Raw genomic sequence first — 26,734 nt, forward strand, 5'->3', positions numbered from 1 at the left:
GTTTTGACACCGAGTCCCACCGAAAGCACTTTCTTCGCCATCGCGACCGACATTAGCCGACAGTAGCGTAGTAGGACTAAGTGTTCATCGAAATTGAAACGAATAAAAGGTTTGATTCCTAAAGAGTACGTTGCATGTCATTGTAAGCCACCGTAACATATGCATTTCTTGAACATTAACGCCACATTTAAATGGAGGAAAATACAACCCAAAACAGATGATTAAATATGAAAAATAAAACAGGACTGTACTTAGTCCTTACTCTGTTTGACACCTGTGCTTTAAACCATTAAAAGATAAATTAATAGTTAAGGAAGAAGCAAGTTGCAAGTCAATGACTACCGTCTGGCAACGCTCACTCCCATCCTGATGAAGTCTTTCGAGCGGCTAGTCATGCACCACATCAAGACATCCCACTCCCCCTCCTTGGACCCCTTCCGGTTTGCATAACGGTCCAACCGGTCAGCCGATGACGCCGTCTCCACCGCCCTCCATCTGCCCTCACACACCTGGACTTTTAACGACTCATATGTCAGACTGCTGATCACAGACTTCAGCTCAGCATTCAATACCACCATTCCTCAACTACTGATCTACATATTGGAGCAGCTGGGGCTCAACACTTCGACGTGCAACTGGTTTTTGGACTTTCTGACAGGGAGACCGCAGGAAGTACGGGTCGGCAGCAACACATCCAGCACCATCACTCTGAACATGGGGACCCCTCAAGGTTGTGTGTTGAGTCCCCTCCTCTTCACCCTGCTGACCTATGACTGCACACCGACATACAGCTCCAACCTCTCCATCAAGTTTGCAGACGACACAACTGTGGTGGGTCTCATCAGCAACGGGGACGAGACAGACTACAGGTGTGAGGTGATCCGCCTGGCCGGGTGGTGCACGTACATCAGTCTCTCCTTAAATGTGGAAAAAAAACAAGGAAATTGTTGTGGGCACTCCCAGCATGCTCCCCTGAACATCAATGATGCTGCGGTGGAGAGAGTGTGCAGCAGCAACTTCCTGGGAGTGCACATCACCGAGAACCTCTCCTGGACCAGCAACACCTCATCGCTGGCCAAGAAAGCTCACCAGCATCTCTACTTCCTGCGCAAGCTGAGAAGAGCCAGAGCCCCGACCCCCATCATGTGCTCATTCTACAGAGGGAGCATAGAGAGCATCCTGACCAACTGGATCACCGTGTGGTACGGAGCCTGCACCGCATCCTCTCTCACCGCATAGTGAGGGCAGCTGAGAAGACCATCGGAACCTCTCTTCCCTCCCTGCAGGACATTTACAGCACCCGCCTCACCCGCAAAGGCCCCCATCCATCACACAGCCTCTTCAGTCTGCTGCCATCAGGGAGGAGACTGCGGAGTCTGCGGGCCAGGACTAGCCGACTCAAAGACAATTTTATTCATCATGCTCTCAGGAATCTGAACTCTCTGCCCGCTCTGCCCCCTCTACCTCTTCTGTCCTCTGCCCACCTGAACTCCGACACCCCACATGCATGCACATACACATACACACACACACACACACAAATACATGCACACATCTATTCCCAAGGTTAAGACCGTAAAGGTTGGCACTGGTTCGCCCCACTCTTTCAACGGGGGGCTATTTATATCATACAAGGGCAGCAGTACGGGGTGTCGCTCCCCAGGGGTTACCGGGTGCATACTACCTTTTCCCAGTTTGATCCTGTCCTTCCACTGCAGATTCCTACCCTTCATCGGTTCCCAGTATCCCGCTTTGCAGTGGATAATCACCTGCTCCCAACTGAAACACAAATCCACCTGGTGGTCCGCGCTGAACTTATGGTTCACCGGGTACCAGTTAGCTGCTCCATGTCCGTGGTTCAGACCACTTCCTTTGGAGTACTTTCAATTACACGTGAGTCGGGAAGGGAAGGGTCACTGACGTGGACGTCTGCAACAGAGGGATCTGAAACACAAAGCGAGGACACAAGAGATGACAGTTGCTCCCAGTAGGGCTTATAGCCCTTCGGCGGTTCCATGTCCGGCCGGAGCGACGCCGAGGCTGGACCGGGCATCAGGCGGCCGGTCAGGAGTTCAAAAGGGGTGAACCCTGTCCGGCGGTTAATCGCTTGCCTGATGGAGAACACGTTTTCGCCAGCCGTTGTTTGACCGTGCGGTTCCTCCTTTTCAAATGGGCCTGGGACTGAGGATGGTAGACTGAGACAAATTTGTGCTTGAGCCCCAGCATGGATTCGAATTAGCCGTAAAAGGCCTACCATTGTCCGATCTGATTACTCGTGGAAACCCATGTGTCGGGATATAATGGTTAACCAGCGCTTTGATGACGGCCGGCGTGTCCTCCTTTGCACAAGGGTAGGCTTCGGGCCATCCAGAAAAAGTGTCGACAATCATTAATAGGTACCTTTTTCCTTGGACTGGGACTACCATGTCGGCGTAGTCCATTACCACCACATCATTCGGGCATCGGCCCATCTCAGTGTGTTGCAGTTCCCTCTTCGTTGTAGGGCCAACACTGAAATTCTGACCTATATCACAAGAAACACAAAACTCGTTTACCTTACGCAGGAGATCATGGCGCAGCTTGTTCAGCATCGACACATAACTCTCATGTGTCGAGGCGTGTACTTCCTCAACCACTGATCGCATGAACTTTCCTGTAGGTAACACCAATCTCCTAGGGCCTCTCGCCGGGCCAAACCGCAGCTTCTCCTTGTCGTCATACTCAGCACCTTTCTTTTGCCACTTACGTTTGTCCTCCTCTGGCGCCGCCTCTTGGGGGTCGCGCACTACATCAACCGTTACTGCAGGGAGAAAGTGGATCAACTGATCCTGTTTGACAACATAGTTAGCTTCAGCATCCGTTTGATAGCCTGCTGCTTTCTCAGCCGCATCACTCCCCCGGGCTACCATCGTGTTCACATGTCCTGGACACTTGACCACAGCCACCTCCACTGGCCTATCAACAGCCTCGCTCAGTCGTTGAATCAGCTCTGCGTGGGCCACTGGGTCTCCAGTGGACGTAACAAATCCCTGTCACCTTCAAGACATTCTTAGCCAACGCTTCTTTTAAAATAACCCCGACTCCATTTCTCTTCCCATCTACACCGTGGTCCAATAATTTCAACCCTGCCCCTAAACTTCTAGCCTGACTGCCTTTCCACCTGCTCTCCTGGACACACACTATATCAACCTTTCATCCTAATCATCATGTCAACCAACTCCCGAGATTTTCCTGTCATAGTCCCAACTTTCAAAGTCCCCACATTCAGTTCTAGGCTCTGTGCTTTCCTCTTCTCTTTCTGCCGAAGAACCCGCGTTCCACCTCTTCTTCCACTTCGACCCACAGTAGCTGAATTTCCACCGGGGCCGGTGGCGGACGTCGTTAACCCAGGCCACGAACGATCCGGTATGGAATTCTTTGTATGAACGCTCATATTTGTTTGGCAAAGTTTGAAGCCCTTGATGCCCTTCCTGACGCAACCCTCTGCATTTATCCGGGCTTGGGACCGGCCTACAGTTTGCCCTGCCTCGTGCCCCCCCCATAGGGCTGCATTTTTATTTAAACTGTTTATTATAAAAATAATAATAATAATTGTTTATTATATTAACAAAAATGCCATACTACATGTATGTAATATGGCATTTTCTTTCATCGCATGACAGACAAATCTCATTGCCTTGACAATATTAATGTTTGCTGTGCATCGCAAACGAGGGAAGGAGGAAGCGGAACAGGAGGAAGGGAGGACTTGTAGTAGAAGTAGGAGGAGTCTGTTTGTTGACATCAGACGAAAACGAAAATCAGATGAGCGAAGACTGGTGGTAATAACTCCGTTTCTCGCCTCTATCAAGACCCGAAGCCTTGGCGAAAGCTAAGGTAGAGGATTAGACGATGACTCGCCTACTCAGACATCGCTGACCATTCACTGTTTGTTGTAGCTTCACATACAGTTGTAGCTAGCGCTAGCGGTACCAGCTGAGTTCGCTAACAGTGCAGGGAAAGTCATCGTTAGCCGAAAGCTAACGCAACCTGAGACACACTAGTGATGTACACTAACGGCTCTTGGAAGCCCAACTTACAAAAACAACTTCTACTCGCAAGTAGTGTGGGTAATTATGAACGAGTATGTAAACATTTGCTTCCCGGTCATATATGACTATTTAGCGTTGGTGTTATTTAAGTAAATGGTTCCACTTCATCGCTAACTAGCTTGCTTGCTAAGTTACTCGCTCAGGATTTATTACTTTATTGTTAATAACCCAGTAATTTCCTTCAGAGGACGGGGAAGCTTTGCATTTAACTTAAGCGAACCAGTAAGAGTCTTTATGCTGAAGAAAACGTCAATAAGTCAGTCATATTGTTTGAAATGTTTGAAAAAGTTCTAAAGTAGCAAACATCAGTCGCCAACCTACAAGATAGCCAATATATTGTTTTGTTAAGCATGTCAAATTGTAAGTATACATTCTGTGGATTGGGTTGTCTTTCACAGTGTGACGTTTACCCCCCCCCCCCCCCACACACACACACAGTACTTTTTATGCTTTATCTAACATTAATCTAAAAGACAGGATTTAATGAAAAGTTGTATTTTTTTGGTAAGGTGTCCCACTTGCACCAGCATTTATTTTCAGGGCTGTTATAACTGATTTTCTGCAATATTTATCTGTACAATTATTTTCCATTGCCAAGTTAATACCGGTGAATGACTGGTTAGCACATCTGCCTCACAGTTCTGAGGACCCGGGTTCAAATCTGGCCTCGCCTGCGTGGAGTTTAAATGTTCTCAAGGTGCCTGTGTGGGTTTTCTCCGGGTACTCCGGGTATCCCAAAAACATGCAGGGTAGGTTAATTGAATCAGAATCATCTTTATTTGCCAAGAATGTCCAAAAACACACAAGGAATTTGTCTCCGGTAGTTGGAGCCGCTCTAGTATGACAACAGGCAGTCAATTGACAGAGAATACCTTTGAGACATAGAGATAAAAAAAATAAAACAAAACAAAAAAACAGTCACTGAGCAATAAAAGGTTACCAGTGATGTGGTAATGCCAGTACAATTTTGTATGTTTTATTTATTTATTTTTATTTTTTGGAAAGTTGTGCAAAAAGATGCAAAGTCCTCTAGCAATTAGAGCAGTTTGAAATGACAAATAGAACAATAGTCTGCTGCAATGACCATTGTGCAACGGACTTCAAGAAATGTATGCACTTTTGGCAGCATGTTGCAATGGAATTGTAAGTTAACTATTTAAGAAGTTAATGGCAAGGGGGAAGAAGCTGTTGGAATGTCTGCTTGTTTTAGTTTGCATTGTTTGCTAGGGCCTACCTGAGGGAAGGAGCCGGAAGTGGTGGTGACCAGAATGTGGAGGGACTCTAAATTGCCCGTAGGTGTGAATGTGAGTGCGAATGGTTGTTTGTTTTTGTGTGCCCTGCGATTGGCTGGCAACCAGTTCAGGGTGTACCCGGCCTCTTGCCCTCTGTTACCTGGGATAGGGTCCAGCATACCCGCGACCCGAGGGAGGATAAACGATGTAGAAAAAGGATAGATGGAAGTGAATCCCTCCTCTCTATGACTTTGTGTTTCTAAAGATGTGAGTTAAGGAGAAAAAAAAAGTTACAAAAGGTTTGTAAAAAAAAAAATGTGGCACTGCTCATCCTCACACATTTCATTTGTCGACACGTTTCTCTTCAGGTCCCCTGCACTGCCTAGTCTCGGATCCGAGCCACAGAAGAAGAGGCTAATATGGCAGCCAAAGCAGGAGACAACCCAGACAGCCTCATGACTCTGGCAACAATATTCTGCCTGAGGAACCTCAGAAAGACGATGTGCTGTCAGGGTTTGGGGGAACAGCTCTGCTTGCGCTCTGACATCTTTCTTCCCAGTGAAATATGTGACAAATTGGTCAATGTGTATGTAATTGGAAATATGAATTTGACACTTACCTAATTTCTGTTTTGTCTCGTCAGTTTTTGTGCTCTTATTGTATTGCAGATCTCGTATATCTTAAATTGTATGTTTTGTTTCTTTCAACAGGTACATGGAGTTAGTTCATACAGACAGTAACTTTGAACGAGAGGAGAGCTTTTTCCAATTATTCTCAGAACCCTGGAGCACCAGACTTACCAGGGTGCAGCTGAAAGAAGACTTTGTCCACGACAGAGACCTAGAAGCTATAAAAAAACAGGTAAAAGGCTGCACTGTATTATTAAATGAAGATCAGTTTTCATAATGCAGGTTTACTGTGTGTAATACAGTAGAACAGACCACCTGTGGGGAACAGTGTTCATTGTTTATAAGTACAGTACGTTTACACCGGTTTTCATACTCACCTGGGGGATATTCCAGCAAGCAGGCTCAAAATGCTCTTAATCTAAACCGGAGTTCTGACTTGACTTCCCCTAAACTCAAAAACTGGGATAATTTAGGTCCAGAACAGCTGAACAGCTGATCTGAATGAGTTCAATGAAGTCCAAGTACGCTCATCTTGTGCTAAGCTCGTTCACGACCACGACCAAAAGACATCATCTATGTCTACATATCGGGATGTGGCGATTCACCATGGAAACTGATAGAAACATGTCAAGTTACTTACGTCCCCCTTGGAAATTGAGGTGCTATTGCGGGCCGTTAGTGATTTGAAAATATCCATCCGTCCATTTTCTGCACCTCTTATCCTCAGTAGGGTCGTGGGTGTGCTGGAGCCCATCCCAGCTGACTCTGGCAGAGAGGTGGGGTACACCCTGAACTGGTCGCCAGCCAATTGCACATATAAACAAACAACCAGTTGCACTCACATTCACACCTATGGGCAATTTAGAGTCTTAAATTATCCTACCATGCATGTTTTTGGAATGTGGGAGGCAACCGGGGTACCCGGAGAAAACCCACGCAGACACAGGGAGAACGTGCAATCTCCACACAGGGGAGGCTGGAGTTGAACCCCGGCCCTGAGGCAGATGTGCTCACCAGTTGTTCACTGTTGCCGCCCATATGAAAATATATTCCGTAAAAAAAAAAAAACTAAACAAAAAACGAGTAACTGCTGCGGCAGTGTAGGAAAAAGAAGCAATTGATGCCCCAGTGAATGCGGACTTTCAATGTATTAATTATATTCATACTAAGTGACAGTTATTAATAAAGTAAATATTTAATATTCAACAAGTTTTTATTGATGACAATTTTATTTACATATCTGTGTCATTGATCTGTAGACCCAAATGAAACAGTCTATATGAATATACAGTAAATTAAATCGATAGGCATGACCTGTCCCATCCACGTCATATTTGGAAACCAAAAAGACTGCATCAGGGAGCAAATCCTTTTGTGCTCAATTGCTACATTGGAGTTTGAAAATGGACAGATGGGCCGGGTCATTTTTTGATGACCCGGCCAAAGGAAATCATCTGAAATCACTAACTCTCATAATAAAATAGTATTGTATTCTTTTAAAAAATATGTATTTTATTTACAATAAATCAATAATTTATTACATGAATAAAAAGAAACAGTATTTAACCATTAAAATCATTCATTCTATTTTAAATTTGAGTACACCTAATTATTTTAACGATTATTATTGAAGCAATTATTGAAATGTTAAAATTTCAAATGTATATATAAAATTATTTTAGTAGTGTTAATTTATTTTATTGACAATAAATCTATGAATAAGGATTTCATTGGATCAATGAATAAAACGATGAAGAATAATATCAAATTATTTATTTTACAAGTAAAATAATTTATTCCCATTTTAAAATGTAGGTAGAATTAAGGAGTGACTCCTATCCGATATCACCGTGTTCATGTTTAATGAACAGTGTGTCAACAGTGGGCAGCGACAAAACTGAACTAAACAATAATAATACAAATTATAATACAATAAATGTCACATATTGTTCTGGAGTAACTCTTCCCCTCATTGGAATTAAGGTAACCTCTGTATTACTCCATTGGCCCCGATCTGCAATTGTTTTCAAAATTTAAATGAAAATGTAAGTAAAACACAATACCGTATTTTCACGACCATAAGGTATTATTGGGCGCAGGCATGGTAAAACATACGCTAGCTTAAAACATACGCTAGCATGCATGCACGCTAAAACAATGTTTTTAAAAAGGCAGCGGGAGCAAAACTGAGTTTGGTTGTACTTTATTGAAGTATTTAACAACCTACTCACGTTATTTTATGATCAGTCCTCATCCACAAATCCATCAAAGTCCTCATGTTCTGTATCCGAAATGAACAGCTGGGCAAGTTCTCCATCAAACACGGCAGGTTCGAGTCAGTCTCGTTGCCGTGCGGCTCCTCAGAAATGACGCCGGCTTTTACGAAAGCGCGAACAACAGTGCAAGCAGGCACGTTAGCCCGAGCTAATCCATTCACTCCCGGAATGCTGGCAAGCTCCGAGTTATTGCCCTCAGTCGAATGGTGACTGTAGAGCCGCTTCTCCCGGCTGTTCTTTGCTCATGAATCCATTGCTCGAGTTGGTCTTCCACCTCGGGCCACCTCGCACTGTTTCCACGGAAACTCAGCTTCGTCTTCTTTACTTGGCGAAGCTCGTTTTCCTGCTTCCTCCACTTGCGACCCGTGGATTCGCTGATCTTGAATTCTCTCGCGGCTGCTCGATTCCCACGTTCCTCCGCGTAACTGATAGCTTGCGGTTTAAACTGTGTTTCGTAAGCGTGTCTCTTCGTAGGTGCCGTTTTCGGGGGTCCTTAGCCAAACCGATGTTGTTTTGCACAATGCGCATACCGGCGCTATATACCTACTGGGGGCGTGCCTTTAGCGTCCTCTGTCACGCGCTCCCTTCCCCCTTTAACGTTCGCATGCTGTCCTCAGTCACGTCCGCCTTTCCTCTATATAAGCAGCATGTCGGCAGGAAATGCTGTCAGTCAGTCAAGCGGAGCGCTCATCAAAGTCACGCAACAACATTTACAGATTTTGGAACTCGATGCACACATAAGGGGCCCCGCCCATTTTGGAGAAAATTTAAGACTTTTAAGTGCATCTTATGGTCGTGAAAATACGGGACAATAATTTGCAAATCCTTTTCAACCTCTGTCAAACTGAATACGCTGCAAAGATATTTAAAGTTCGGACTGATGAATGTTTTTTTTTTTTTTTTTTTGCAAATATTCTTACATTTTGAATTTGATGCCTGCAACACGTTCCTAAAAAGCTGGGGACTGAGGCATGTTCACCTTTCCTTTAACACAATAGGCTTTTGGGAACTGAGGACACTAATTGTTGATGTTTTGTAGGTGTAATTCTTTCCCATTTTTGGTTGGTGTCCAACTACAGTTGCTTAACAGTCAGGGTGTCTTCATTGTTGTATTTTGCGCTTTCTAAATGAACCACACATTTTCAGTGGGAGACAGGTCTGGACTGCTGGCAGGCTAGTACGCCCACTCTTTTACTACAAAGCCATGCTGTTGTAACACCTGCAGAATGTAGCTTGGCATTCTCTTGCTGAAATAAGCAGGGATGTCTCTGAAAGACATTGCTTGGATGGCAGCATATGTTCCTCTGAAACCTGTATGTACCTTCCAGCATTAACGGTGCCTTCACAGATGTGCAAGTTACCCATGCCATGGGCACTAACACACACCCATACCATCACGGATGCTGGCTGGTTCCGTTGTCGTATTTTGCGCTTCATAATGCTTGTCATAACCCGTCAAATTTTTTTTTCGATTGTTCCTAAATTTGTAATGAATTTGAAGTCCTTAATGTAATACATTTTGTTTTTCCAGGACCTGATTGAGCTTCACCTCACCAACTGCCACAGTCTGTCATCCCGCAGCTTGAAAACCCTGACCTGCTTCCGTGAGACATTGGTCTCGCTTTGTGTCTTTGGCTGCAGCAACATATTCTATAGGGATGGTGCCGATGAAGCTATGGATCCTATTTCTGGGGAGGCATTAGAGACAGACTTTAACTTTCAGGGGTTCAACCGCCTGCGGTTGCTCAACCTGGGTGGCCTACCAGATGAGATGCATGCCGAGACCCTGCTCAAACCCTTGAAGTCGCTCACCTCACTAGATCTGTCTCATGTACAGTTACGACGAACAGCTTTTCTAACTCAGTGGAACGAGAGACTGGCATCTCTTGTTCTCTACAATGTGGACCTTTCAGAGGAGTTGGTCAATACTGTGGTGGAACTTGTCAATCTCAGGTATGTCCCGAGGTGTTTATATTTTTTCTTCATTTTTCAACTTCTGTGAGTTGCCTAAAATGAGGCACTCGATTTTTTTTAAAAATTCTTTATTTATTGTATTCTTTCATTCACTTAATCACCAGGAGAGAATTTCACTTTTAACAGCTGTATTTGCAAACAGAAACCACTTCCTTGAGAGGTTTGGGGGTTGCTCAAGTGTGAAAGGCATCTCTCAAACAACTAACAACAACTGTGACCGCAACGGATCTTTTTTACATTTTTGTATTATTATTATTATTTTTTTTAACCTGTCCTGTTGAGCTGCCTGGCCTTTCCGAATTGTGGACCTCTATGCCTTTGTGGTGGAACAGTTTTGCTGTGCAACAGGGGAGTTTGAAATACTCTCTCTGCTTATTTTTAAATGTTTTTATTATTCTGATGTTTATTGAAAATACAGCCTGACAGAAAAGGGTTTTAGGGGACAGACTAAGGGAGAGTGGACAAGAGGACTAGGGGTGAGAACCACAGCACAACAATAGTGATACTGTCTAGATATTTGAACACTCGTAACATTACAAGAGTCAAATCAGCGAGCCCGTCCAGCAGCGGTCCCAACCAGGGGGATGCCACCGAGCCAGGGAGGTCCCGAGCCCAACCGAAGGGCCAGTCCCAAAGGGAGCGGCACAGGCACCGGAGCACCGTCCCACATGCCCAACCCCCACCCACCCAGAGAGCCCCACAGCGGCCATCGCCCCAACCACCCCAGAAGAACAGGGCCCTACGCAGGGCAGCCGCCACTCAAAAAAAAAAAAAAAAGGTCATAGCCCGTCAAAGCGAGCCCATGTTAGATGGCTGTCGTGAGCAAGGACGGGCGAGGGCGCCAAGAGACGGGAGAGGAAGGCGTTGCCCCCAATGCTGCAGTGGATGTTCAACTTGCGAACTGCCTCTCCTTGAGCCAAGTCCTCAGAGGCCAACTTCGTGGTTCCCCATTTTTGGATTCAGTTGCTTTTTCCACTCTGACTGGCCTTATAGTTTTTAGGTTATACCATGACCTTTAAAATTAACTTGTTTGTGTTTACTTGGTCTGTTCCACCACAACCCAGGATAAAATTCCCAAATGTGATTCTCCACAAATTCTTTCTACACTTTTGTTAACATGGGCCTTGTCTGCGCTCTCCTCAGTGATGTTTTAGTTATATGGTCAATATAGGATTGTTACAATAACAAATTATGGACTTGCACAGTACAAGGTCAGAATCTTATTTTAATACCTGATTCAACAACAAAATGTTGTTGTAAGTCACTGTACAAGACCACCAATAAGTAATGAAGTTGCATTCCTCAGGCATCTTGACATCTCACGTGAGAGTAGGAGGACCTCCAAGTTTAAGATGACCAGGAAAATCCTGACTGCTATCGTTCAGCGACTGGTCAATCTGGTTTCACTGGACATCTCAGGTCACATCATGCTGGACAACTGCACAGTTCCACACTTAGAAGAAGCTATGGGTCGGCCAAGGTAGGTAAACTTAGGGGACAATGGCTCTAAAACCTCTTTCATGATCTTTTAAGAATATTTTCTGTTCTCTAGTAACGAGCCATGCAAGAGCAGCATCTACCCATTCCAAGAGCTCAAGAGGCCCTTGCAGTTTTTGGGTTTATACGACACTACCCTTTGCCATGTGACACACATCCCTGCTCATAAGGTACTATTGACAGGAAAGCCTTTTAAATCTGTTGAAATTGAAGTGTTCCTAATGCATTATCCTCTAGTCTAATAGTGAATGTAGAGGAGGCTCTAATGTTAGTGTAAGTTTACTTCACTACTGTTTCACTGTGTCACAGTTTTACAGTCTAAGCTGAAAAACAGCTCACTTAATTAGAGTCAACAAGGAATTCAATATTACAACCCCTCTGAAATGGCTTTAAATGCCGTAATCACGGTGGCTAGTGGAAGAACACGATGTCAGCATAATGCTGGCCCTCCATTTTGGGGTTGAGCAGTAGACTAACATAACATAAAATTGGGTACCGAAACATCTATAAAACGAATGCTGCTTTTACAAGCTTGACATGGGACTCTCCAAACCAACAGTGTCGAAGCTGCAAGGCCAAAACTACTACTCACACCCACGACTATCACCAAGCTTTGGACATGGAATGTAAGGTGCCTCTAACTTAGGGGGGAAATTGTTGGGTTTGCACACTAACGCTCAGGGTAGATAGACCTGTTCTTCAGTCCCCTCCATAAGTTCTGGAATGGCAAGGTCAATTCCTTTGTTTTTGTTGTATAATGGAGACATTTGGGTTTCCGATCAAAAGATGACAAAAAGAGACAAACGTTCACAATTCCAGTTTGTTTCATGGTATTTACATCTAGATGTGTGAAATAGCTCAGGACAGAGCACCTTTTGTTTGAAGCCACCCACTTTTCAAGTGAGCAAAAGTATTGGAACAGACACGATTAAATTAAATTAAAGTGAGTAACATTTAATATTTGGTAGCATAACCCTTACTTGCAATCACTGCATCAAGCCTGCAACCCATTGACTTCAACAGACTGTTGCATTCTTCATTTGAAATGCTTTTCCAGGCCTTTACTGCAGCCTCTTTTAGTACTAGTTTGTTTGTTTGGTTGTTTGTTCATCCCTTCAGTCTCCTCTTCAGGAGGTAAAATACATGCTCTTTTGGGTTAAGGTCCGGTGATTGAGTTGGCCAGTCTATGACCTTCCACTTTTCCCCCCGATGAAAGCCTTTGTTGTGTTGGCAGTGTGTTTTGGGACATTGCCTTGTTGCATGATGAAGCTTCTCCGTATCAGTTCGGATGCATTTTTCTGTAAATTGCCAGACAAAATGGTTTTGTAGACTTCAGAATTCATTGTGCTGCTACCATCGTGAGTTACATCATCAATAAAGACTAGAGAGCCTGTTCCAGAAGCAGCCATGCAAGTCCAAGCCATGACATTACCTCCACCATGCTTCACAGATGAGCTTGTGTGTTTTGGATCATAAACAGATACTTTCTTTCTCCATACTTTGGCCTTTCCATCACTTTGGTAGAGGTTCATCTTGGTCTCATCAGTCCATAAAACTTTGTTCCAAAACATTTGTGGCTCATCTCTGTACTTCTTTGCAAAATCCAATCTGGCCTCCCGATTCTTTTTGCTGATGAGTGGTTTGCATCTTGTGGTATGGTCTGTATATATAGCTTCTCTTGAAGTCTTCTTCGAACAATGGATTGTGATACCTTCACCCCTGCCCTGTGGAGGTTGGCAGTGATGTCACTGACTGTTGTCTTTGGGTGTTCCTTCACAGCTGTCACAATGTTTCTGTCATCAACTGCTGTTGATACCCTTGGCTGACCTGTTCGATATCTGTTGCTCATTAAACCAGTAGTTTCTTTATTTTTCAGGACATTCCAAGTTGTTGTATTGGCTATGCCCAATGTTTGTGCAATAGCTCTGATCGATTTTCCCTCTTCGCTCAGCTTCAAAATGGTTTGCTCTTCTCCCATAGACAGCTCTCTGGTCTTCATGTTTGCGTAAGAACAAATGCAGTTTTCACAGGTGAAAGCCAAAAACAAGCACTATCTCATGTTTAAGCAATCAATCTAAAAGGCAACACCTAAGCAACTAGAAACACCCATCGCTCACATTTTCCAATACTTTTGCTCACTTAAAAAGTGGGTGGGTTGAAACAAAAGGTGCGCTCTCATGAGTTGTTTAACGCATCTCGATGTAAATGCCATGAAATATAAAATTCAATAAAACTGGAATTCAGAGTTTTTCTCATATTCATCTTTTGATCTGAAACCCAAATGTCTTCAGTATACAACAAAAACAAAGGAATTGACCTTGCCGTTCCAATAACTTTGGAGGGGACTGTATATAGCCTATATGCATGAACTGATGAAGCCTGCTCAAATGAGAAGCAAAACTTAATTAACTGGATAAGAGAAATGAGAACAGTTTCTCATTTACAATGCCGACCCGGAGTCTCTTTAGCGTTCAGTGTCTTGCTCAAGGACACTTACGAAAGCAGACAGGGATTCAATTCGGTCACTTCTTCTAAGAAAACCACAACTGTTCAGTTATGCTTGATTCAGTGCCTTCAGAGTCAAAGGACCTGGATAAATGACACCATTTACATGTATAATGAGGACCACAACTGAAGGGTCCTGGACAGGAATCCAGTAGATTCTCTGCTCTCAATTACATGATCTGGATTTTGTTGGCGGTATTGCTTACTTTTCTATTGCCACAAATGTGCACGGGGTAAAGTCTAGACACTGCGTAAGACCCTGAAGATGGGAGGTCTCACCATCAAAACAAGCAAGACCAAGACAATGTGAATAATTGGTATAGAGGAAGGACCAATCACACTAGGGAATAAAGCCATACAAGATGGCACCTCTCTTACCTGTCTGGGTTGTGTGATAGCTGTTGATCAAGTTGCTGAACAGGATGTGATGGTGAGTACAGGCCAAGCTCTCCTATCTAGCTTTCCTATCTTCTTAGACCTGTCTAGAGATGTAAGGAGATATCCCCCGAGACCAGACGTAGAATATTTGTAAAGCCAACATTAAGACAGTCTTTATTTAAGGAGCTAAAATTTGCAGAGGGACAAAGAACATCACAAACAAAGCTAAAGCATTTGTTAAACAGTGCCTACGTTACATCCTTGGCAGAAATGGATCAACCACGCTAAGAAAGCAATGGGACAGTGTCACCAGACAGGCCCCTTTCTGGATCCCTCAAGGGAAAAGAAGAGAGAAGGTCGACTGACAAAGAACTGTGGCTGGCTGATCTAAAAATGAATGCAATACAATTGCATGTCCAAGTTTGTGATGAGTGGACGAACGTCGTATATACCGCTACTTTTTACCCCATAGTCGAATGAAGGGACTAATAAGAAGAGTAAGAGAAGGTTATATATTTATTATTTATTATCGACCATGCTAATGAGCATAAGGGGTATAGATAATGGATGGATCAATTATTTTCATATCATTCATGGTGCATGTGGGCATACTGGGCAGTGGCCAGACATTGGAAACCATTGTAAAAGGTTAAAAGTTGACCGGATTGATGTTGGTAGAGTTATTTTAGAAATGCACACAGTATGTGCAAGATACTTAGCATAACAAAATGATAAACTAAGAACGTATGGTTATGTATAACGATGTGTATTAACAGGTTTTGGTTGGTGCTTGTTGGTGTTTTGGTGCTTTTTCAGGTGACTGGATCAAAGAATGAAGACCAGGTCCTGAATGCTATTGAAGCCTACACTGAGTTCCGCCCTGAATTAGCCCACAGAGCCATCAATCAACTGTTTGACATCGCCAGGATACAACACTGCATCCAGCTACTCCGAGCATTGCAGGTATGAGATTTGAAAAAAGACGCCATCGACCAATCGACATAAAATAGTTTTCATATGACTGCTAAAAATGTCTTGTTTCAGCTTGTTATAGCGGCATTGAAGTGCCATAAATACGATAAGAGCATCCAGGTGACAGGTAGCGCTGCGCTCTTTTACCTGACAAACACAGAATACCGCAGCGACCAAAGTGTGCGGCTTCGCCAAGAGGTCATTCAAGTGGTTTTAAACGGAATGGAGCAATACCAGGAGGTCACTGTAAGTGTGCTCTTTAATTCAAGAGGCATCGTCCTTTGGAAGTTCTGATGTTTGTAAAGTGTTCCATGCTGCATCCGCTGTGCTGTATTTTTTTCAGTAGTGTGTGCAACCCAGAGTTTTCCAACTTTTATTGAGCCAAGGCACACCACCAGACAAAAATGTCATAAACAGTATCAATATGAAAGTATAATTACCTCGTCTCACAATTTTACTTACTGTATGTGAAATGTGTGCCTGTTTAATTGAACACAAAGTTGATATATTTGGAGGAGGCCGTGACTCTTTCTGTTGTATGAATGGCTACAGGGCGATGTGGCTGAAAGGTGTATCACAATATAAATATTTCATGTCTTTCGATATCAATAATGATTTAATTAAACATTTAATTTTATTTTTTTTACTTATTCAAATTTAGGACCTGAAGAAAAAATGATTTTTTTTTTTCAATAAATAAATGGAAAACAGATTGGTGAAAATATCAAAATAATATAACAGTACAAAAAATGTGTTTGCATCCCAGAGAGACTACCTGTACTATCAATTGCCTTAACTGGTTTAAAAAAAAAAGGGTATAATTGTTGTCATATACAGTATGCAGATATAAAATACACTTTTTTTACATCCAGTTTACTGACAGAATCGGTCGTCTGTCAAACTATCCAAAACACTGCCAAACTAGTGACGTGACGTACCTTCCCTGTCTCGTCAACAATATCTTCTCGCGCAGTCGCATTCGATTTTGTTTCACTTCAGTGCATGGCGTTCTTTAAAAAAAAAAAAAAAAAGTTCTGAGAGTCAATGGCGTAACAAATCGCATACAGTGCATGTTACTGTTATTTATTCTAAAGGTTCTCGGTTGTAATTCAAAAGAGCAAGAGTTTCGATGACGTAACCTTTAATGCACTTAACTGGGCTGGATAGGTCGAGAGAGTAGAGACTAAGGGTGGCTCTCGATTCTCTTTCGAGCTTCTCGCTTTCTCCCCAATAATATCAGATACAACGAGAGCTTCCCGGCAAGTAAGAGAAATGAGGTGAGCCCGAAAGCCTCTGTCAGTTTGTTTCAGATTTGCTTCTATTGAACATTTTGTTGAACATATTTTCTATTTATCGATCATGTGTCTATTGTGATACAGATTGATACTGATACTGATACTCGCCCACCCCTAGTTTATTGCACCATCCACCATCTAATGGAAGAGTGTGCAATTGTTCTGCCTCTTATTATATGTTGGTGGCATCGATAGATGAACAAATATATATTTGTAATTAATGAACAATAGTTTTCTGACAAATTAAGTGAAATTGGATAATAATTTCCCACGGCACCCTTGTTTGGAATCACTTGGGTGTCCATATAGGTAATTAGGTACTGAGTTAATGTTTTTTTCAAAACGACAGTTGGAATGTTGGGGTAGTTCATTCCCGAAGACAATGCTGTCACTCCTCTATATTGGCAAAGTAATTGAACACGTTGAAAATCACCAGCTAGAGTAAGGAGTTTAGTTGTCATGCCAACACACATTTAGACATGATATGCCATGAAATTTTATACCCAAAGTCCCGGTTTAGCCCAGTAGAAGCCCAGAGAGGAATTACTTTGACGTTGTTTTCATTTGTATAATCACAGAAACAAGAACTGCACTGAAATCTTTTTTTGTGTGCAACTGTTCTTTACAAATTACAAAAAAAGGTATTGATGTGAACTCAATATTCTCTTTTGCGATGCTGTCTGTGTCATTTGTTTACGTGATCTGATTGGCCGTAATGGATTAATCTTAAATGAGCAAGTCAAAGCTGAGAATAAGCGTGCATTATTACGTTGCACAATGTTAAGTTTAATACTCCCTTCTCTCCCATCCACATATTCTCCCAAGGTGCAAAGGAACTGCTGCTTGACTCTGTGCAACTTCAGTATTCCTGAGGAGCTGGAGTTTCAGTATAGGCGGGTCAACCAGCTGCTGCTGAATATCCTGAAGCCGGCAAGGCAGGATGAATCCATCCAGAGAATCGCTGTGCACCTCTGCAATGCTTTAGTCTGCCAGGTTGACAACCACCATAAGGAAGCTGTGGGAAAGATGGGATTTGTTAAGGTAACATCAAGATAAAGTGTTTAATTTGGAGATTGAGTAATTTTTTTCCCCAAGATTTCTTCCTGTGAGATTTTACCTTTTTAGTCAGGATAATAGGTCAATGCAGCCCTACGGGGGGCACAAGCCAGTGCAAACTGTAGGCCGGTCCCGAGCCCGGATAAATGCAGAGAGATGCGTCAGGAAGGGCGTCCGGCTTCAAACTTTGCCTAACAAATATGAGCCTTCATCCAACGAATTCCTCCAAAGTGTGTCTTAACTTTGCTCAAATTAATGACAAGGCGCCTCAGTGCAACAATTGCAATAAGATTATATTGTGCAAAGGAGGCTTTCACGATGTGTAGCGTCTGACGTGCTCCGATCCTCAGCCTTATACCGTGCGGTGCTTCAGTGAATTCAACTCAGTCAGTTGGGTTAGTGCAACAATAAAATACGTCTACGCCAACAGTGAGACAGCTATGCACTTTTGCACTGATGGTTTTTAGTGTTTATTTGTTTTCAAGCCAACGTAAGAGCCAATGACAGAAAAATAAAAGCTTAACATTGAGCTTAAACTTCAACGTCGCAGCTTTACATCACAATGAATTGGGAAGAAATTCACAGAAATGTATCACAAACACTAACCTTGTGCCTCATCGGTGGGTAAGGAAAGGGATCGCATTTGGTTCCATCCATTTAAAAGGGAAAAAAAATAATAATCACCGTGCCGTGTAACGTCACTTTTCGTCCCAAAATCCTGAGTTCCGGTTCGTACCCTTCAAAATAAAAGGCCATATGCTTAAAACAGGAAGTCAAGTTAAAACTTACACACATAAACCATTTGGCGTGATAAAACAGTCCCAAATAACGATTTTAACAATGCTATATGTAACTTTTAGCTGAAACATGAATTAATAAATGAAGTTAATTGGGTTAGTTTCACACACATCGTTTTTAGTTCCTTTTAGTTCATAGGTTTGATATTGATACTGGTTTTAAAGAACACTGAGTCGAATGTTCATTTTAGTCTATGCCGTTGACTGCTAAGAAAATGGATGCTCATAACCCTTTATTTAAACCATGCAAACGTTTTTGACCCAGCCCACTAAAAGAATCTGAATCAAGAATCATTGGAATGGAAATAAGGCACCGGAATCGGGAACGGAATCGCTCCAATTCAAACGATGCCCAACCCTACTTTCTATCCATTGATATATTTACATACAATAAATCTAATGGGCATCTTGTTTTAGGTAGTTGTCCTAATAAACTCTGAACAGTTTTATTATTAATACTGAGGTTTACATACTCTTAAAAATTGTTGTATACTGGAAGACATTTAGGGTTCAGATCCAAAGATAAATATGAGACAAAAGTTCAGAATTCCTGTTTTTATTTCATCCATCCCATCCATTTTCTGAGCCGCTTCTCCTCACTAGGGTCACGGGCGTGCTGTAGCCTATCTCAAACAACAAACAACCATTCGCACTCACATTCACACCTACGGGCAATTTAGAGTCTTCAATCAACCTACCGTGCATGTTTTTGGTCTGTGGGAGGAAACCGGAGTGCCCGGAGAAAACCCACGCAGGCACGGGGAGAACATGCAAACTCCACACAGGCGAGGCCGGGGATTGAACCCGGGTCCCCAGAAATGTGAGGCAGACGCTCTAACCAGTCGGTCACCGTTTTTATTTCATGGTATTTATATGTCGATGTGTTGGGAAAAAAAAAACTTAGGACAGAGCACCTTTTGTTTGAACCCACCCACCGCTTAAGTGAGCAAAAGTATTGGCACATGACTCATGGGTGCTTCTAGTTGCTGGGTGTTGCCTTATAGATGTATTGCTTAAACATTAGATAGTGCTTGGTTTTGGCTTTGGGTTTCACCTGTGAAAACAGCATTTGCTGTTGAGCAAACATGAAGACCAGAGCGCTGTCTATGAGAGAAAAGCGAGCCATTTTGAAGCTGAGAGAAGAGGTCAAATCGATCAGAACTATTGCGCAAACATTAGGCAAAGCCAATACAACAATTTGGAATGTCCTGAAAAATAAAGAAACTTCTGGTGTACTGAGCAACAGGGATCGAACAGTTCGGCCACAGGTATCAACAGCAGTTCAAACATTGTGAGAGCTGTGAAGAAACACCCAAACACAACAGTCAATGACATCACTGCCAACCTCCACAGGGCAGTGGTGAAGGTATCACAATCCACTGTTCGAAGAAGACTTCAAGAGAAGATATATATACAGACCATACCACAAGATGCAAACCACTTATCAGCAAAAGGAATCGGAAGGCCAGATTGGATTTTGCAAAGAAGTACAGCGATGAGCCCCAAATGTTTTGGAACAAAGTTTTATGGACTGATGAGACCAAGATGAACCTCTACCAAAGTGATGGAAAGGCCAAAGTATGGAGAAAGAAAGTATCTGTTTATGATCCAAAACACACAAGCTCATCTGTGAAGCATGGTGGAGGTAATGCCATGGCTTGGACTTGCATGGCTGCTTCTGGAACAGGCTCTCTAGTCTTTATTGATGATGTAACTCACGGTGGTAGCAGCACAATGAATTTTGAAGTCAACAAAACCATTTTGTCTGGCAATTTACAGAAAAATGCATCCGAACTGATACGGAGAAGCTTCATCATGCAACAAGGCAATGTCCCAAAACACACTGCCAACACAACAAAGGATTTCATCGGGGGGAAAAGTGGAAGGTCATAGACTGGCCAAGTCAATCACCGGACCTTAACCCAATAAAGCATGTATTTTACCTCCTGAAGAGGAGACTGAAGGGAGAAACCCCCAGAAATAAGAACTGAAGAGGCTGCAGTAAAGGCCTGGAAAAGCATTTCAAATGAAGAATCAACAGTCTGGTGAAGTCAATGTGTTGCAGACTTGATGCAGTGATTGCAAGTAAGGGTTATGCCACCAAATATTAAATGTTATTCACTTTAAGTTCATTTAATCATGTCTGTTCCAATACGTTTGCGCAATTGAAAGTGGGTGGCTTCAAACATAAGGTCCGCTGTCCTGAGTTGTTTAACACATCTAGATGTAAATACCACAAATAAAAGCTGTATCCTGAACTTTTGTCACATATTCATCTTTTGATTTGAAACCCAAATGTCTTCAGTATACAACAAAAACAAAGGAATTGACCTTGCCGTTCCAATACTTTTGTAGGGGACTGTCTATGTATTTTTTTTCTTATCACTAAACGCCTTACTTAAGATCGCCACTTTGTGAACAACTGCGTGAGCAAATAACCAACAGTTTAAGAACATTTCTCAACGTACAATACCAAGGAATTTCGGGATTTCATTTTCGACAGTCCATCATATCATCAAAAGAGTCTGAGAACATGGCGAAATCTCTGCACCGAAGCGGCGAGGCCGAAAGTGGAATGCCCATGACTTCATTGGAATTAGGGTTTGTACCTTGTTCCTTATCCCACACGACGAGACAATGCAGATGTGGAAGCGGGCAATCAGAAATTTTTGAAGGTTTTGCTAGCCTGAGGCCCTGCTTCTCTTGACAATAACCATTAGTTGTTTAGGAAAATACAACTAATGTTGGTCATGCCTAGATGGTGCTACATTTTTTATTTTCGAAAACATTTTCAATTAATTCTTATCCTTTGTTTTCAGACAATGTTGAACTTAATAAGGAAGAAACTGCAAGATCGAATGGTGAGTTACCTTGTAACTGATTTTGGATCTTTAGAACTTGAGGTATTACTTCTTTGGATACCTAAGTATCATTCAAAGGTTTAGAATTCCATGTTAATTGTTTTAATGTAAAATCAATATGCTGTGGCTATAGGTTTCATGAATAATATTGTATCCTTACTGGAATTCTGTGTGTGTTTGTAATCAGTGTGACCAGGTGATGGAGTTTTCTTGGAGTGCACTGTGGAATATTACTGATGAGACACCAGACAACTGTCAGATGTTCCTTAATTGTGATGGAATGAGTCTCTTTTTGGACTGTCTGAAAGTGAGTTTGTTGTCCCACGTATTTCAAAGTTAATAAGAAAGAAAGTTAAAAAAAAAATAAAAAAAAAAGTATTTGGACAGCCACCAATTGTGCAAGTTGTCCCACTTAAAAAGATGAGAGGTCTGTCATTTTCATCATAGGTATACTTGTTGTAATGTTGAATTCCAGCATTAGGAGGCGCCAGAAATTGCGTATTATAGCTTTAAACGTTTTGATTGTCCAAATATTTATTTTCCGCAAGAATATACAAATAGTTTAAATATCATACAATGTGTCTTCCTGAATTCAAATTTGTATTTGTTTGTTTATTTATTTTTGTAATATACATTCTGTCTCTCAGAGTTGAAGTGTACCCATGATGAAAAATTACAGACAACTTGCACAATTGGTGGCTGCCCAAATACTTTTTCCCCCCCCCCCATCCATCTATCCATCCATTTTCCATACCGCATATCCTCACTTGGGTCGCGGGTGTGCTGGTTCCTATCTGAGGGGTTTCCTCTGAACTGGTCGCCAGCCAATCGCAGGCCACATATAGACAAATAACCATTCGCAGCTACAGCCAATTTGGAGTCTTCAATTAACATACCATGCATGTTTTTGGGATGTGGGAGGAAACCGGAGTACCAGGCATGGAGAGAACATGCAAACGCCACACAGGGGAGGCCGGATTCGAACCCGGGTCCTTAGAACTGTGAGGCAGATGTGCTAACTAGTTGTCACCGTGCCCCCCCCCACCTGTATCTTTTGAGTTCTTAATTTTCCTTTGTGTGGCTAAAGCTTCTTCTGTCTTTCTTAATCTTTTATTCCAGGAGTTTCCTGACAAACAGGAGCTGCATCGCAACATGCTGGGGCTACTGGGTAATGTGGCCGAAGTCAAAGCACTACGACCAAAGCTGGTCACACCGCAGTTCATCTCTGTTTTCAGGTAACACATTATTGAAGCCGGTGAGGCATGAAGAGCAGTCAATTCCCATTTTTACACATGAAAGTACAAATTCACTCAAATTGAAACAAAAGACTGTCTAAAGCCACCATTTGGTGGCCACAAAGATGTGCCAATAATTGCTTTGGTAACTTTCATTACTTTTGACAATTGGAAGGCAAAAGATACCTGGACTTTGTTGTTTTGTTGTCAGGAATAGTACCCAATGCTGTAATTCCACCTTGCAAATTTGAACATTTCTAACCAATAGCAAAACGTAATATTCTTGTCTGTTTTCCTCTCACTTACTTGGCAGTAATCTACTAGACAGTAAGGCCGATGGGATTGAGGTGTCATACAATGCATGTGGCGTGCTTTCCCACATCATGTTTGACGGACCAGAGCTTTGGTCGATGGAAGAGCCGTTAAGAGACACGGTGATGGACAAGATGTGGGATGCGATCCAGAGCTGGGACGTCAGCTCACGTCGCAACATCAACTATAGGTGACTTGTTCCTCACCATCAATAGAATTACTTATTTTTATAGCTGTATTATATAGTTGAAAACGGATGGATGATGGAAGGACCATTATAAATGGAAGTTTTTTCAAATTATATTGACTTCATTGTGCACTGGATTGTAAATTTGAAAAGTTTGTGAGAAGACACCCCGATGACCTTAAGTGGTCTGTAATATTGTACACTGCTAAGTGTCGGAGGTTAAGATGGCGGTCTCAAATGTAGAGGCGGGTTGGCAAAAAAAGAACCATTTTCTCTGAACTCTGAGCACCAACGTTGGCTCTGGTGCTTGTGCGCTCACAGGCCACAAGTAACATCCACCCTCATTTTATGCAACGACTTTAAAGTGTGCTCGCTGTTTTGTGCCCGCACGGCTGTCGTGGGCTTTCCTCTGTTTAAAACGTTATATTCTCTTAGGTCATTCGAACCCATCTTGCGACTTCTGCCTCAAAGTATCGCTCCTGTTAGTCAACACTGGGCTACATGGGCTCTGTACAACCTGGTGTCAGTTTACCGTGAGTATCTTAAGGTTTAGCCATGATGTCCAAATAACGATATGATAGTCACAGTCATCAGTCACACCCAAAATGTTTGACCTATTTTTTCATCTCCTTTTTGTTGTGCAGCATACATGATGCTATTATTGGCTCTCAAATACAATTTCTTGTTCTGTTCTAATGTTTCACTTTACTGTGCTTGTTTTTGTCCTCACCTATGCACATATAGTGGTTTTCTACATAAATTCTGTGGTTTCAGGTATAATCCCCACATTCTTCCCATCTTTGCTCATGTTTCATGTGCAGCAAGCAAGTACTGCCCCCTGCTCATAAAGGAAGGAGGAATTAGCCTTCTGGAGAGAGTTTTGGAGTTGGAAAGTTCGCAGCCTGAGACGAAGGACATGGCCCAGTAAGACAGGCTTCTTCCACACACTCGTGTTCACAACGCATTACATTTTATGTGCCACCACGTTGGGCCATATTCTCCCATGTGCGTACATCAGAAAAGCCACGAAGCTGCCTGCTTTTCTGGCTGCATGCACTCTCCCGTCAACTCAACGCTGTCTTTTACGCACCCTCGTTCCAGCTATGCACCCTGGGTGGAGCGACCCTGAAATGTGTGTGTTCTCTGTCAAATCTGGCGCGCATTCTCCCACGGATTTAAGAAGTTTTCCTTTTCCGCAATCCAGGGACTGTTGTAAATCCAGCGCCACGTGAATGTGAAACATCATATTGCAAATATCGGCACCATGCAGGGAACTCTTTTACCTGTGAGGAACTTTTCAGCTTCAAACATGCTGCTGGGGCTTTGAGTTTTTCTGAAAGTGCAGCTCACAACAACTGCAGTCATCATAATGTCACAATGGTGAGTTAGATTTTGAGTTATTTGCTTTATTTAACCTACCGTATTTTCACGACCATAAGGCGCACCACCGCATTAAAAGGCGCAATCTCAGTTACGGGGTCTATTTCTGTATTTAACACATACATAAGGTGCACCGTATTATTATTATACGGTAGCATGCGTGCACGCTAAAACAATGTTTTTAAAAAAGCAGCGGGAGCAAAACCGAGTTCGGTTGTACTTTATTGAAGTATTTAACAATGTACTCACGTTATTTTATGATCAATCCTCATCCGCAAATCCATCAAAGTCCTCATCTTCTGTATCCGAAATGAACTGCCGGGAAGTTCTCCTTCAGACACGCCAGATTCCCTCTCGTCATTGTCGGAGTCGTCTCGTTGCCGTGCGGCTCCTCAGAAATGACGCCGGCTTTTACGAAAGCTCGAACAACAGTGCAAGCAGGCACGTTAGCCCGAGCATCCGCAATCCATTCACAAATTGTGGCGTAACTCGCCCGGCGCTGCCTCCTAGTCTTAGTAAAGCTGTGTTCGCCATCTGTCATCCATCGCTCCCACGCCGCTCGCAACTTCACTTTGAACGCCCGAGTTATTGCACTCAGTCGAATGGTGACTGTAGAGACTCCTCTCCCGGCTGTTCTTTGCTCATTAATCCATTGCTCGAGTTGGTAAGCTTCCCAATAATACGGACGTCAGTGCTCTTCGGTTAAGGAATGCGACGAGCAAAGTTAATTTGAATCTTGAGATACATAAAAAAATGTAGTTGATGTGATATCTTAGGAAAAATAAATAGTAAATGGACTGCACTGATATAGCGCTTGATCTACATCATCACAGTGCCCAAAGCGCTTTCCAAAGCCTCACAATCACACACACATTCATAAACCAATGGGCGACTGCTGCCATGCGAGGCGCTGCCAGGCCCACTGGGAGCAAATTGGGGTTCAGCGTCTTGCCCAAGGACATTTCGACACGGACAGTTGTAGCAGGGATTCGAACCTGTTCTACCTACTGAACCAAAGCCACGCCAACATAATCAATCCCATTGGTATCGCAAGACAAGTCCAGATCTGTGTGACAGACCACCAAGGACTCCACTAAAAGAGGTTTGATGAAGGTCTGATACTGTATTTCAAAAGTCTCTGAAAACTGCATATTTTGCTGTCGTTACCCCTGAATGAAAAAATCTGTTAAAAAAATCTATGCGATACATCCATATGATTGGGAGGCTTTTACTTTGAAGATGGCTTTCGCCACGAGTTGGCTACTTATTACCGTTAATGCCTAGTATGAACAAAATTAGGGGCGGCTGATTTGACTGCTACTTTATGAGTGGAGGCTGGCTTGACCGCAGTCGTTTACGGGGGTCCTTAGCAAAACTGGAACTATATACCTACTGGGGGCGTGTCTTTAGCGTCCTCTGTCACCCGCACCCTTCCCCCTTTACGTCCGCATGGTGTCCTCAGTCTCGCCCGCCTTCCTCTATATAAGCAGCGTGTCGGCAGGAAATGCTCCCAGTCAGTCAAGCGGAGCGCTCATCACACAACAACATTTATAGATTTTGGAACTCGGTGAACACATAAGGCACGCCACATTATAAGGCGCCCCGTCCATTTTGGAGAAAATTTAAGACTTTTAAGTGCGCCTTATGGTCGTGAAAATACAGTATTTGATCGTTACTACACCTAAGTGATTCGCCTGCGATCTCTGGGGCAAGCTGGTTGAAGGGCACCATTGATAAACAATGGATTTTATTGGGTTTATTTCATACGGAATAAAAAAACACATGCCTTCCTACCTGTTGGAGCGGTGAGCACGTCAGCAGTGAACACCTCTCACTCGTGATTATGAGCTTATCTTTCCGCTATGGTAGTTCATTTCACATTTAAAGTGAGATATATCGTCATTTCTTGTGTATAATACCCATTTTTTTTGACAAAAATAATCTTTTAAAGAGTCAATAGTGCGTATTATACATAAGCATAGTAAAAGTTGGAAAATTCCTTCACAGTAAAATGTGGTGTATACGTGTTTGAGAAAAGCTATCAGTTTTAAATCTTG

The 26,734-nt window shown here is 42.8% G+C and overlaps 1 protein-coding gene across 2 annotated transcripts in view; it reads left to right on the top strand.

The window, feature by feature from the left end:
- The first annotated feature begins 3,724 nt into the window (after nt 1-3,724).
- The window catches only part of zer1 (zyg-11 related, cell cycle regulator), a 31,757-nt gene continuing 8,747 nt past the window's right edge, over nt 3,725-26,734 (top strand). Inside the window, exons 1-16 of one of the 2 annotated variants that reach the window (XR_009792182.1) lie at nt 3,725-3,876; nt 5,692-5,909; nt 6,034-6,184; nt 9,760-10,181; nt 11,509-11,682; nt 11,755-11,869; nt 15,399-15,545; nt 15,627-15,800; nt 17,675-17,890; nt 21,522-21,563; nt 21,751-21,870; nt 22,683-22,798; nt 23,112-23,300; nt 23,733-23,830; nt 24,119-24,221; nt 24,502-24,677. Coding sequence is in view for 1 of the 2 variants with exons in the window: in XM_061800364.1 (XP_061656348.1) it covers nt 5,743-5,909; nt 6,034-6,184; nt 9,760-10,181; nt 11,509-11,682; nt 11,755-11,869; nt 15,399-15,545; nt 15,627-15,800; nt 17,675-17,890; nt 21,522-21,563; nt 21,751-21,870; nt 22,683-22,798; nt 23,112-23,300; nt 23,733-23,830; nt 24,119-24,221 (2,234 nt within the window). In the remaining variant the exon portion in view is untranslated. The remainder of the gene's footprint in view (nt 3,877-5,691; nt 5,910-6,033; nt 6,185-9,759; nt 10,182-11,508; nt 11,683-11,754; nt 11,870-15,398; nt 15,546-15,626; nt 15,801-17,674; nt 17,891-21,521; nt 21,564-21,750; nt 21,871-22,682; nt 22,799-23,111; nt 23,301-23,732; nt 23,831-24,118; nt 24,222-24,501; nt 24,678-26,734) is intronic. The other variant, XM_061800364.1, reaches the window with a different exon arrangement.

The sequence above is a fragment of the Phyllopteryx taeniolatus genome, chromosome 15 (genome assembly GCF_024500385.1).
Source record: "Phyllopteryx taeniolatus isolate TA_2022b chromosome 15, UOR_Ptae_1.2, whole genome shotgun sequence".
NCBI lineage: Eukaryota > Metazoa > Chordata > Actinopteri > Syngnathiformes > Syngnathidae > Phyllopteryx > Phyllopteryx taeniolatus.